Source organism: Mustelus asterias, chromosome 9 (genome assembly GCF_964213995.1).
Source record: "Mustelus asterias chromosome 9, sMusAst1.hap1.1, whole genome shotgun sequence".
Classification (NCBI taxonomy): domain Eukaryota; kingdom Metazoa; phylum Chordata; class Chondrichthyes; order Carcharhiniformes; family Triakidae; genus Mustelus; species Mustelus asterias.
Window position 1 is genome coordinate 53,605,804 of NC_135809.1, and position 14,820 is coordinate 53,620,623.

At 41.4% G+C, this 14,820-nt stretch overlaps 1 protein-coding gene across 1 annotated transcript in view; it reads left to right on the plus strand.

Moving 5' to 3' along the window:
- prickle1b (prickle homolog 1b) overlaps positions 1–14,820 on the plus strand; it is a 213,276-nt gene that overhangs the window by 194,334 nt on the left and 4,122 nt on the right. Inside the window, exons 4-7 of the mRNA XM_078220198.1 lie at positions 2,140–2,277; positions 3,331–3,534; positions 11,916–12,102; positions 13,790–14,659. Of these exons, the coding sequence (XP_078076324.1) occupies positions 2,140–2,277; positions 3,331–3,534; positions 11,916–12,102; positions 13,790–14,659 (1,399 nt within the window). The remainder of the gene's footprint in view (positions 1–2,139; positions 2,278–3,330; positions 3,535–11,915; positions 12,103–13,789; positions 14,660–14,820) is intronic.

Genomic DNA, 14,820 nt, shown 5'->3' on the forward strand with positions numbered 1-14,820 from the left:
GGCACAGGCTTGGAGGGCCGAAGGGCCTGTTTCCTGTGCTGTACTGTTCTTTGTTCTTTGAAGTGGGGATTAAATTGGGGATCTACGAACAACGTAACTGTGGTGCCACGCAATGTACTCAGTTCATCCATGAAAACCTCAGGATATTTCTGAATGACGTCCTCTGTCACCTGAATGTGTTTAATCTCACCCCAGTTCAATGGAATTTTACTGAGCCAGTCACGTTGTAGTAAAGTAGATCCTTTCCCTTTTACCACCAAAAGCAATGCTCTTGCTGTTGTATGCAATGTTCACCTCTAAAACCGCATAGCCTCTCCGATGTGTGTCACTTACATTAAACATGTTGTAGGAGCATTCCTCTTCCTACTCTGTGCTTTCCAGGTGATGCACAGCTGTCTGGTTTTTTCGAATTTGAACCTCCCTGCTTAGCCTTTGATTTGCTCTTAGCATCCTTGCATTTCTTAGCTAAATGATGCTTTTTTTTGCAATGGTGATGAACAGTGCCTATAAATTTACAATCATTCACAAAGTGTGTCCTACCACACCTGAAACATTCCACTGTTTTCACCTTTTAGCTTGCAGTCTCTTTCTTTACTTGATGCACCTGCCTGTGCACTGCCATTGACCTTCTGAATATCTTTTGCACTTCTGGCAGCCATTTCCATGGCCTGAGAAACTTCTAGAGCCTTTATGAAAGCCAGTATGACATCTCTCAACAAACAATGAATGCTGCCATCACTGATGCCACAGACTTGTCTGTCTCAGAGCATGTTATCTAATATTGCTCCAAACTCACAATGTTCAAAGAGTTGTCTTAACTCAGTAACAAAGTTAGCTACAGACTTTCCCGCCTTACAAAAATGACTTTGGAGCTTGAGCCACTGGACATTCACTGAGGGCTTAGGAATGTGGTGATTCTGAATCAGTGCAACCAAATCCACAAATAGAATGTCCCAGTTACCGTGGTGTTGCTAAATTCCTCACTAGCTTGCATGTCTTTGCCCTATACAGGAGAATTGGGCACTGTTCAGCCTAATCTACAATTCCCTTTGTCAAGAAAAAGTGTTCCAAACTTTACACACATTCAATCCAGTAACCGTTATCTTCCACAAACCCAATGCTGGCCCCAAATATAGTCATGGTGCTGCTACTTTGTAGGTAAACTCACAAGCCCTCAACCACCACTCATGTTGCAAACTAACTATTCATTATACAAATCTTCGTAACATCATACTGAACCTCGAATTTTCTCTTTTCTTTATCTTTGTCTTTTATTTTGTTATTTTCTCCTCAACGCCAAAAATATGTAGTAACTTGCCCACAAAAAGGTAGTCGAATGCCTTGTGATATTCAATCTTCTCTCCTTATTAAAATATCAAAATGAAGTACAGCGTGGACTCAGAACTGGAGGCAGCTAGTTGCACAGTTCCCTTGTGGTAAGATTAAACCCGCAAAAGCCTGCTAAAAACTACTGATGATGTCACACATGCTCATACCCACTAAAGACATCAGTATATACATTCAGATAGGAAGATTCTTACAACAAAGTCTATCACTGTCCTCCTCACAGTTCACAATACAAGTTTTGTGGTATCTGCAAAATTTGAAATTATCCCCTGTACACCCAAATAACATACCAAGAAAAGCAGGGATCCTAACATGGAACCTTGCTATATAACTTCCTGCAGTCCAACAAACAACTATTCAGAACTAAAATATGTTTCCTTTCACTCAATCAATTTCCCATCCATGCTGCTACTGGCTCTTAGGCACTTATTACTGTCTCTTATTCCATGAGCTTTAATTTTACTGACAAGTCTGCTATGTGGCACTTCATCAAATACCTTTTGGAAGTCTATGTGAATCACACTAAGCGCATTACCCTAATCCACCCTCTCTATTACTTCATTAAAAGATTCAAGCAAATAGCTAAAAATGATTTGCCCCTAACAAATCTGTGCTGGCTTTCATTAATTAATACATATTTGTGCAAGTGACTATTTATGTTATCCAGGTACCATGATGGTCTGATTCATCTACAATAACTATGGGGATTAATGCAGTATTACATTTCTGAGTTAAGTATTCCAGAACTGGCTTATTAGTTGCAGATTAAATGTTACTTGTCATTTTTTTTAGGTACGTTACTGCCAATCACTGAGTGAGGAAGAAAAGAAAGAATTGCAGCTCTTCAGTGCCCAGAGGAAGAAAGAGGCATTGGGAAGAGGAACTATCAAACAGCTACCAAGAGTCCAAACGCATACAGCTTGTGATCAGGTACAAGGAAGCAGTGACCAGACAAACACTATAGTTTCTTTGCAGTGACTGCTTTATGCTGGATGTGGTTCTATCCAACACAGTTGACAATTGTAAGCTAACCAAGCTTACTTTGGCAAGCATTTCAATCCCTGAAGTCGTAACAGTCAATCACAATCTTGTCCTCATCTGATATTAATGTATAATGGATATTCTTCCTAGTTAGGATCACTAAAAAATTGTACTCTGTCACTGAAACACACAACATTAGGCCTGAATGATTCAGGTTTGCACTGAAATTACCAATTAACCACGTGGGGAATATTCCATAATCAAACTTTTTCTCACTATATTGCAACAGCTTACAGTTATTATTGGGATTCCCTAAATCATACTTATCTCCTGATTTATGCTTCACTAAGCTTACCCAGTTAGTAACTGAGTCACGGAGACAAAAACATGTTGGGTTCACTCTACAGATTGGATAACTCATTGATTGTAGCACACAATCTGAGTTATCTGATCTCAGCTGAAATGCTAAAATTGTGTCCCTGAATTAGGGATTTGTTGGGTGGTGGGTGGCAATTCAAATAAGTTATCAAACGTTTGATATTCTGATGAAAGTGCATGTGTGTGGAAATCTGACAGGAAGAGAGTTAGCTCACTTATAATAATCCTTTTGATTGAATAGCTATGCACACAAAAATAACAAATTATCGAACTGTATCTGTCAATTGTAAATAAATATCCCAACGAAGAAGCAAGACATTCAGAACAGGAGACAAAATTTGCAGAAAGATGGAAGTTCACTGTGTGAAGCATATTCAGTAAAAGCAGCCAGCAACTTGCTTGATTCTCAGAAATAGTATTAAAAACTGAGCTTGTGCAAACTTAACTTGTATATCAACTATTTATGACAGAAATTTAGTAAGTGTTCATTTAAATTTTTTATTTGTTATAAATTTTCTCAGATCTTAAATTTGGCATCAATACAATGTTGGAGGGGCATGAACAGGAATGCAGTTTTGAATTCGCACCCACCCTGATTCCCAACCCTTTGATTGTATCTTCCAGTGCGAGGAGAAGATAAATGGAGGTGAAGTTGCAATATTCGCCTCCAGAGCTGGCTCTGCTGTTTGCTGGCACCCAGCGTGCTTTATTTGTTCAACCTGCCAGGAGCTTCTTGTTGATCTCATCTACTTTTACCAAGACAGAAAAATCCATTGCGGCAGACACCACGCTGAACTTCTGAAACCCCGCTGCTCTGCCTGCGATGAGGTGAGATGAGGCGTAGGAACCAAATTACTGAAGTACCAATTTAAAGTTCAATGGATGTCCTTAGAAAAAATCCTCTTTCCATAATAAGGGAGATGAATATGTGGCATTTAAAGTGGGCTGTTGGTATAGTATATAAGAAAGAGAAGAATTTAAATTCATGTAGTGCCTTTCTCTGAGGATTGTCAGTCTTCAGAACACTCTTCCTCAAAAGATAATGGAACAATTTTTTTGAATATTTTTAAGGCAGAGGTACATAGATTCTTGATAAGCAAGCTTATTGAGGATGGGCAGGAGGTTAGTCAGATCAGCCATGATCTATTGACTGGCGGAGCAGGCTCGAGGGGCAAAGTGGCCGACTCCTGCTCCTAATTCGTATGTTCTTTCATGAGCTTAGAACAATATATAGCATTTTACAGCCAATTACACACTTTTGAAGTGTAGCAATGTAACAAATGTAGCAGTTGGTTTCTGCACAGCAAGGTCCCATAAAAAGCAACATGATAATTATTTATTATTTAAATGGAGAAAAATTTATTATTTTTTAAATGGAGAAAAATTACATCGTGCGACTGTGCAGAGGGACCTGGGGGTCCTTGTGCACGAATCGCAAAAACTCAGTCTGCAGGTGCAGCAGGTGATCAAGAAGGCGAATGGAATGTTGGCCTTTATCGCGAGGGGGATAGAATATAAAAGCAGGGAGGTCTTGCTGCAACTGTACAAGGCACTGGTGAGGCCGCAACTGGAGTAGTGTGTGCAGTTTTGGTCCCCTTATTTGCGAAAGGATATATTGGCCTTGGAGGGAGTGCAGAGAAGGTTCACCAGGTTGATACCGGAGATGGGGTGTAGCTTATGAGGAGAGATTAAACAGATTGGGTCTGTACTCGTTGGAGTTTAGAAGGATGAGGGGTGATCTTATAGAGACATATAAGATAATGAAGGGGCTGGATAGGGTAGAGGTGGAGAGATTCTTTCCATTTAGAAGGGAAACCAGAATTAGAGGGCACAGCCTCAAAATAAGGGGGGGCCGGTTCAGAACAGAGTTGAGGGGGAACTTCTTCTCTCAGAGGGTAGTGAATCTCTGGAATTCTCTGCCCATTGAAGTGGTGGAGGCTTCCTCGTTGAATATGTTTAAATCACGGGTAGATAGTTTTCTGATCGATAAGGGAATTAGGGGTTATGGGGAGCAGGCGGGTAAGTGGAACTGATTCGCTTCAGATCAGCCATGATCTTGTTGAATGGCGGGGCAGGCTCGAAGGGCCAGATGGCCTACTCCTGCTCCTATTTCTTATGTTCTTATGATAATGTCTAGATAATCTAATAACCTCATATAACCAGTTTTAGGTGCTCCAGTATTCAGAGATGTGCCTTCAGCTGCTTAGGACCTAAGCTCTAGAATACCCTTCTAAACCGCTCCAACTCTCTACCTTACTTTCCTCCTCCTCTATGACAATCCTTAAAATATATCTTTTTGATCAAGCTTTTGGTTATCCACCCTATATTTTCTTATGTGGCTCATTGTTATATTTTGCTTTATACTACCTCTGTACAGCACCTTGTGATGCTTTATTATGTTACAGGTTCTTTATAAAAACAATTGATGTTGTAATTTGTTTCAGTGATATGGGTTGAGGAATGAATATTAGTCCAGGATAACAGAGAGAGCTTTCTTGCATTTCTTCGGACAGTATGTTAAGAACTTTTAGAGAGCGAATAAGGCATTGGTTTAAAGTTTTTTATCATGAAAATGGCACTTCTGATAGTGCAGCATTCCTTCAGGAATGCACTGGAGCATCAGCTTTGTTTTTTATGCAAGTCTTAAAATCATAAAGAAAAATATTTTTTGGCAATTCACAAATGTGTAAGTTCCACAAGACATAGGGATTAAATATTGGCCAGGACAAAAAAGAGAACTCTCCTCCTCTTCTACAAAATAGTGCCATGGGATCTTTTACCTGAGAGAACGGATGGAGCTTCTTATTAACATCTCATCCAAAGGAAGTACCTCCAACACTGCAACTCTTCCTCAGTTTTGCACCAGAGCGTCAGCCTTTATTTTTCTGCTCATATCTTGGAGTTGGACTTGAGCACACAACCTTCCAGGCAGAATTTTAGATTCCTCAGCCAGCTTTCAGGAGGAGACTGTGAAATTCCTCTGATGGCCTTCCCACTGGGCTCGCACTCACCCTTACTTCTCTGCAATTTGATAGTGGAGTATGGGAAGCCTGAGCCAGCCAGCCCACAGCCCAATTGAAGCTTTTAAATGGCGGAATAATGACCACTGAAGGACCATTTCCCACCCAGTCTCAATATTCAAGTGGAAAGATTTAAAGGGCGAAGGAGGCGGGGGGGGGAAGGAGAGAACTCAGAAGGTGACCCAGCTCAGGCCTCGGACGGGAAAGAAGTGGCACCTCCCTCAACAACCTTCTTTCAACTAATTCTTCTCCCCCCATTCCGCCTTCCCTCTCCTGACCGAGATGGGACTTCCTCTCAAAGTAGAGTCAGAGTGCCTTGGAACATTAAATGACTGCAGGACAGACAGTATCTGCCGTAATGCATTAGCCATCAACTCTTTGGGGGACAGGAAGAGAAAACCTGCTGTAAATGTGTTGGGTTCCCGAATAACAGACAATGAGGACTTATAACGAAGAGTAATGTATTCACTAGCTCAGCAGCTACTTCATGCTTGTAATTTGCCCACGCTCCCAGGGATAACTCCTGCACTCTCGCCACATGATCTCTTTTGTCGAGGCATCATCACGTCACCACTTGGTCTACATCTTCCCGGTTAGTTGGAACACCTGTGGCATGAAACGTAACAGTGTGCGCAATTGGGAACTTTGTACAATCCATTGTGTAACATACAAGTTAAACAGGTTAACAATGCATAACTATTTACATGTACAGTGAGGCATGGATTGAGTTGTTGCAGCGGATATGTAGCTCATCATGTCTCCTTTCTTACCCTCCCCCCCCCCGCCCCACGTTTTTACTATAGGAAGATTAAATTTGGAAGCCAGTTTTAGACTAGGTGGCAATAAAGTCCTGGAACCTCATGTTCAGTTTGCCCCGAGCATGTGGTTATGCTGGTTGGTGGTGCTGTAGTCTTTCTATGGCCAGCATCCTTAGTGTGGACAACCCGTAGCATTCCGTCAACATATTCTGTGGCTGCAGGGCTCACTGCATTGTCCTCTGGAGTAGATTGCATGCCACTCGTGTAGGGGGCCTGTGCCATAGGCCTAACGACTGAAGAGCTATGTCCTTTGTTGCTGCTGGTTCCGATATTTGTCAGAGGTGACGGCAGTTGCATAGGTAGTGGGCATTGTCTGAGGCTAGCACATAATTAGTTGTGGGTCACAGCATCACCAACTGGGGCCATGTATGGTCTGAATCCTGACCATTTGACCAAGTGTTAAGAGGGCCAAGTCTGTGGACATTTTGATCATACTGTGTTTTGTTTCTTAATCTGCATCGCATGATGGCATCATGCACGTTGATTGCAGGTTTGAGCTGCAGCAGAGCCTTAGCAGTCGGATCCATGGTTCTGGTATGCTTGGAGAAGAGTCATTGTGCTGATGAGGACAGACCCTGTAATGGTCACAGCTGAGGAATGTAGCATAGTAGTCTGTGATCCTGTGCACATTTCTCTAAAAGATGCTTGGCTGAGTGAACTGCCCCTCCTGCCAGATGATTTGATTGGATATAGGGAACTGCTCGTGATGCTCAAAGTCCCATGTGTGTGCAAAGTTCAGAAGTTCAGTCGAGATGAATTGGCGAGCATTGCCTGTCATGAGACTCTGTGGGATGCCATGTGTGACGAAGTGACTCTTGAGCTTGATGATGACTGTTACTCTGTTGACAGGTAGTCGAATTCAAACCACCGGAATACAAATTAACTAAGACTAAACATTATTTGCCATTCCATTCAAAGATATCAGCTGTTGTGAGTGACCATATGAGGTCCCGGACCTCATGTAGATGCAGTGGCTTGAGTACATTGCATGGTGCACATCTGGAAACTTCCTTTTCCATGTCTGTGTACATGGAGCGCCAATACAATAATTCCTTGGTCCTGTATCTTACTGCTTCCAGCTTGGGGTGCCACTGGTGAAATTGTTGGGTGTAGTACCTCTGAGAGAAGTAGGGATGATGAATTGCTAGCCACTCAGTATCAGTAAGAAGTCTCACAATACCAGGTTAAAGTCCAACAGGTTTATTTGGTAGCACAAGCTTTCGGAGCACCCAGGGCATTCAGCCTCTGAACTTCAGTTAAGCATTCTCTAAGGCAGCCTTCAAGACACACGACAACATAGAATTGCTGAGCAGAAACTGATAGCCAAGTTCCGCACACATGAGGACGGCTTCAACCGGGATCTTGGGTTCATGTCAAACTACCTGTAACCCCCCCATGACTTGCCTGAGCTTGCAAAATCTCACTAACTGTCCTGGCTTGAGACAATTCACACCTCTTTAACCTGTACTTAACCCTCTCTCCACTCGCATTGACTGCACCTGAAAAGACTTGATTACCTATTAAGACTCGCATTCCAATCATCATCTTGTAAATTGAGTCTGTGTCTTTATATGCCCTGTTTGTGAACCTAATCCTCCATTCACCTGATGAAGGGACAGCACTCTGAAAGTTTGTGCTGCCAAATAAACCTGATGGACTTTAACCTGGTGTTGTGAGATTTCTTACTGTGCCTACCCCAGTCCAACGCCGGCATCGCCACACCACTCAGTATCAGTCTATCCTATACGGTTAGTTCATCACGTATTGCAGCCATGCACATGCAATGTGGAGAAGCTTGGCCGATGATCCGTTTCAACAGTTGCAGGACGATCATATATGAAGTCATGAAACTTCTGAAAGGTGAAGACTAAAGCTAGGGTTCCTTTTTGATCTGTGCATTACGACTTTGTGTCATGGAGCGTCACAGAAGGAAAGACTATTGGTCTACCATTCTGGATGCTGTCTGCACTAAGTCCATCCTGGAAGGCATCTGCTGATATAAATACGGGTGCTCAAACATCCAAGTATGTAGCACCAATGGGATTTCAAGCGACTGTTTGAGTCTGTCGAAGACCGTTGTGTGATTCTCTTGCCAGCAATAATTCAACATCCTGGTGAAGAAGTTGAAGAAGAGGTCCAGTGGCCTCATTATAACAGAATTATCTTAGAAAGATAATTTATTATACCAAGAAAGTGCAGTGGGGCATGCTTGTCCATGGGCATGGCCAGCTGTCAGGCTTTACACCATCGGCTGTGAGTAAATGGCCCCCATAAGGAACCTGTATGACCGTGAATCTGCATTTCAAATGGTTAAGCTTCAGCTGTATGATTCTGATTCTGTCGAGGGTGAGACGGAGTTATGCAGCACACCCTTGCATGATACGATCCCAAAAAAGGATGTCATCAACAATGATCTTGCATGGTTGGCCTGCAAAGTGTTGTTCCATGCTCCACTGGAAAACCTCATTGTCCGTGGAGATCCCATGAGGCATACGAAGAAAATGACACCTGATGATCAGAGACATCAATGTGATTAGTTTTGAGGATTATTCACCTACTGGGATCTGCCAGAACCCACATTTCACATCGAGGATGCTGAATATCTTGGCATTTGGCATGTCTGTTATCACCTGTTTCATAGAATAATGAGGTCTGAGCAGGCCTTGTTCAAGTGCACTGGGTAAATGCATATCGTGACTGTAGCATCTTTCTTTACTGTGGCAATTATTGCTGAACCCATTCTGTGGTGTCATCAATGGGAGTTATGACACATAGTGCTGTCAGCTGAAGCAGCTCATTGACTAATTTCTGCTTCATGGATACTGGTGCTCTTCTCGGAGCACAAACAGTTGATACCAAATCATCTAGTCTCATGTGGTATACAACTGGTAACTTACCAATGGTATCACAGTTAAAGAAATTATTTCTGCTTAATGAGCACCACTGTAATGCTGTCTTGAAGATCTAATAGTGATCTTATATTCTGGTGAACTCTGTGAAACTTAAAACAGCCCTGTGTGCGATGGAGAATGATTACATCTTCGGTGCAGATGGTTTGTCTGCCATAAGCCACGAGGTCCACCTGGGTGCTGGAGTCTGGTGCTGCCTACGGGTCTAGTTCCCATAATGTTCAGCTGGACAATACCTTACACTTTTCTCCAGTGTCAATCTTTACCTTGAGTATTGCATTACTACAAATCATGTTGGAGGTGGTGAAAATCAGACCCTTTCCTGTGACGATGTCAACACTCACGCAAATGCTGTTGTTGGAGGCTCTATAGCTTTGCTGCTTTTGATGAGCTCCAGTTCATTCACCTTATGGACGCTCCTGCCCCTGGAAGACCAACCAGCTGCCATGTTGCTGATGGTCATGATGTGGAGATGCCGGTGTCGGATTGGGGTGGACAAGATGAGAGGTCATACAACAGCAGGTTATAGTCCAACAGGTTTATTTGAAATCGCAAGCTTTTGGAGTGCTGTTGACTCACTTCACCTGACGAAGGTACAGCGCTCCGAAAACTTGTAATTTCAAATAACCTGATGTCATGTGACCTCTCATCATGTTGCTGGTGGCAGAGGAAGGCTGCTGTGGTTTCAATCTGCAGCATTTAGCAAAGTTATTCAATTTGCTACATTTGTTGCACCTTATACCACATGCAAAACCAACTGTTATGTTCTGAGGGTGCTGGCCATTTCAGTTGGAGCAGGATGTGCTCTGTACTGCAATATTTCTGTTTCCTGCCTAAAATCTCTACTTTTTTCTGATTGTTCATTTAACATATTCTCAAACTTTTATGGAATGATTTCAAGGTCCTCTTTTTCCTCCATCTGGATAACAAACAACTCACATTTTTCAATGACCTTGGGGCCCTCCAAGTTTAATAAGGTAAAGCCTGTACCTTTTAAAACTTGTCAGACAATGCAGCACCACAGTAAATCTGCCACTCCTTCTCAAACTTTTCCCAGTAATTGCTGCTTGTAATGTTAGATCTTTCTCTCGCAGCGGTTGCTTGCAGACTAAATCGCAATGAATTTGACAATTAATTCATCAGTCAGAGTTCCAAACACACCATTTCTTTGTAAATATTTTCAGGGCAGTCTTGCAAGAATGGATTGATTCATTTGCTCTTTGGTTTGTTGAATCAAACAGATGTTGGTTGAGGATTATAGCTTTTTTAACCTGAAGACAGATATTCTCAAACTCTTTTCGAATGCTTTCAGGATCCGTTTTTTTCCCTTCATCTGTAGAACAAATGACTCAAATGTTTTGATGGCTTCGGGGGGCCTTACAGGTTTAATAAGGTTTAAGCCTGTACCTTTTTTAACTTGCCACACAATGCAGCACCACAGTAAATACGCCACACTTTTCCCAACTATCTGCAATGTTTTCACCAAAGATGAGTGGGTCGATGCAGCAAAGTCCTTGTGCCACAGTGCCAACTCCTGACACCATGTAAATGTGTTGGGTTCCTGAATCACAAATAACTAGGACTTAAGAGTGGTTTATTCACTATCTCAGCAGCTACTTCATGCTTGTACTCTGCCCACGCTCCCGGGAATAACTCTGCACTCCTGCCACATGCTTTCTTTTATAGCCATGTCACCATGTGACCACTCAGTCTACACCCACCATCTTGACAGAACTGCAATCCAAAAATTTAATAAGTTGTCAACAACATTTCAAAACAAGGTATTTTACAAGTTTAAGCACAATTTAATTTTGTTCAGTGTAATCCAGATGCCTGTAGGGGAAAAATAATTCACATGAACAGCACCAACAGAACTTGTAACGCAGTTTAACATCTCAAGGCACTTCAGAGTGTTATTATACTAAAATTTACTCTAAGCAACATAAGGATTTATTAGGATGGGTGACCAAAACCATAATAAAGGAGGAGGATTTTAAGGAAATGTCTTAAAGGGAAAAAAAGAGATTAGAGAATGCCAGAATTTGAGGCCGAAGTCATTGAAGGCACAATAACCAATGGTGGGGCAATAGGAATCATGGAGCAGAAGAAACCAGAGTTGAAGGGACACAGAGTTCATGTAGGACAATCTATAATGTTTCCTAGGTTGTATATATGGACTAATTGTTATTAAATCCTAATGTGGTTTGTGTGCGAGATCAAGCAGAACACTGTACTCTTTCCATCCTCAGATATTTAGCCAGAAGTCAGTACAGAATTTCTAAGCATTCTTAATCCAGTTTCTAAGAATTACAAAAGAGACATTGTCACTTTTTTTTCCTACTCTTAGTCTTTAAAAATAGAATGTTTATTTATATTTTAGTTTAAATATGAACTGCAGAGATCTATGAGGCACTTAGGAGTTTTGGATATTTGCCTAACAAAGTATTCTTTTGGAATTTCAGATTATATTTGCTGATGAATGCACAGAGGCTGAAGGCCGTCATTGGCACATGAAGCACTTCTGCTGTTTTGAGTGTGAAACTATTCTTGGTGGACAGAGGTATATTATGAAGGATGGGCGCCCATACTGTTGTAGCTGCTTCGAGAATCTATACTCAGAATATTGTGAAGCATGCGGGGATCATATAGGTAAAAAAGTATTTATTTTCTTATATAATGCTTCAATTTATAAAATCAATGCATATTTTTAAAGTATATTCACACATTATTAGTTTTTGTGCAATTAATAAGGTATCACCAATGTTTTGAATTTTTTAACAACGGACAATCAAAAGCAGTGATGGGCAACCTCAGATTGTGAGTGGGCCGCATGAACGGCCCTCTTCTCAGTGGACTGCAAGGTAGAAATTGGCAATGTGCACTAACCACGACCCCATGAATAAGATTAAATATATTTAATACACACAATATTTCATAATGAGTTACAGAAAATGCTAAATCATTCATATATGAACAGAACTGTCATCAACTTCAAATGGGAGAAATATTTACACTCAACTTAAGCTCATTACAATTCATTGCCCTATCAAAGCTAGTACCAGCTACAACTAAATGCTATACATTTCTTAGTTACACAGATATGTGCTTTAGATATTTTTAAATTTACCTTTATTTATTTTTATTGATAAAAATATTGTTCCCAATAATCTTTACTAATGCTGTTAGAAAATTTATGAAGAAAACCTTACAGTTACCAATAAATTGTAAAAGTATTTAAAGATAAACGAAGAAAACAAATACTCTCCTGCCAATCGCTCCGCTCTCCATCTTGCTCTTTCTCACATTCTTTTACCTTCAGGCTCTGCTCTCACTCTTTCTTGTGCCCATTTATCTCTAGTTTCCACTCCATTCTTGCTCTGTCTCGCATTCTTTTGTCCTCCTGGCCCCACTTCTCATTCTTTCTCGGGCCCTTTTATCCTGCCGGCTACGCCCTCGCAAATTCCGTCCTCACTCTCTCAATAAAACATCTCGCAGGCTGCAGTCAGAACCCTGAAGGGCCACATGTAGTCCATGGGCTGCAGGTTGTCCACCACTGATCAAAATAGATTACACTGTATCACAGACATGAGCCCAGCAAATGAGAAATTAATACATGCTTTGTATATGACAAGTTCTTTCCAGAAAGTTAATGGATGGTTGTTAGAAGGGGAAATAAATGACCAGAAGCTAAACTTCAGCTGTGTCATATCCCTTATATACTTGGCACTGTTGTTCTGCTTCAATTGGGTAGGATAATTTCAGCAGAAACGGAAGCAGAAATTGGTAAGCAGTATGGGAATAAAGCTGGTATAAAGTGTACCAATTTAACATCTCAGCAGAATGCCTAAAACAGTAGATTCTTTGATTATAATAATGAGGTGAAGGCTTGTTTAAGGACTCCTTGGAAGTATTAGTCACTGTTGAGCACAGCAGTCACTGGGCCTTTGGAAACTTGCTGCAGCCTAATAATTGGCTGCCAAGAAACAAGTATCTTTCATCTTAAAAGATTGCTTCTTCTGCATCAATTTTGGCCCCGAGACATACCAAGGATTGTCCTGACAAGTTGAGCAGCCCAAAATTAAATCCTCCTGGAGATGCAACTGGCTATGTAAGCTCTCACAGAATATCTAGACAAGACCCAAAGTTTATGTAGCATTAAATTTGCAATGGAAAACAGGGCCCAGATAAACTTGTACTTCATGAGTGTTCAATAATGTATGCTCCTTATATTGGTACCAATCCTCACGTACTTAAGTGAAACACATGCAAGCTAGAGTAAAAATGAAGTGTCAGATTGCTTGTCGCTTTTGTTAATGTGAATTTTTTCTAAATGCAGGAGTCGATCATGCACAGATGACTTATGATGGACAGCATTGGCATGCCACTGACAAATGCTTTTGCTGTGCGCAGTGCAGGACTTCGCTTCTGGGATGTCCTTTCCTCCCAAAACAAGGTCAAATTTTCTGCTCAAAAATGTGCAGCCTGGGTGAAGATGTACATGCCTCAGATTCCTCCGACTCTGCATTTCAATCTGCACGGTCAAGAGAGTCCAGGAGAAGTGTGCGAATGGGAAAGAGCAGCAAGTCTGCAGATCAATGCAGACAATCACTGCTACTTTCACCTGCTATAAATTACAAATGTCCCAATTTCTCTGGTAGGGGGGATGATGATCCCTTATCTCAACAAATGGATGCCCTCAGCCTCACTGGCCAAGCTGCAAGTCACGGTGACAATCTTTTCTGGAAGGGCCGAATGGAGCCCGACGCAGGAGAAGAACATGAAGAATGGGCTGAGCATGATGACTACATGACCCAGCTACTGCTTAAATTTGGGGATCGGGGAATCTTTCAGCAGTTCAATGAAGACAGCAGGCAATGTGAGCACTGGATATCAGACAGTGATGCCAAAAGTAAATTGGAACTGAATGGCCCTAATAATCAAGGTTTGGTAACAAAGAAATATGATTCTAACATGTACTGGGCACAATCCCAGGACAATCTGGGAGATTCAGCCTATGGAAGCCATCCAGGTCCTGCCAGCAGTAGAAAGATTCAAGAGCTTGACATTGAACATGGTGCAGTGGGGTACAAACATGATCAAAACGCATGGTACGAAGATTCGTTGGAATGCCTGACCAGTGATTTAAAACCGACCGAACAAAGTGTTCGAGATTCTGTGGATTCTTTGGCCCTATCTAATATCACAGGTACCAAATTGAAAATGACAAAAGCATTTATTGTCTTAGAAAATTAACTCTCATAATTTTAAGGATAATTTGTAACGAAATAACCATTATTTGGGAAATATTTTTTCTAAAATTCACTGAACAATAAATAGTTTGAAAATGAATTTTTAAACAAGACATTC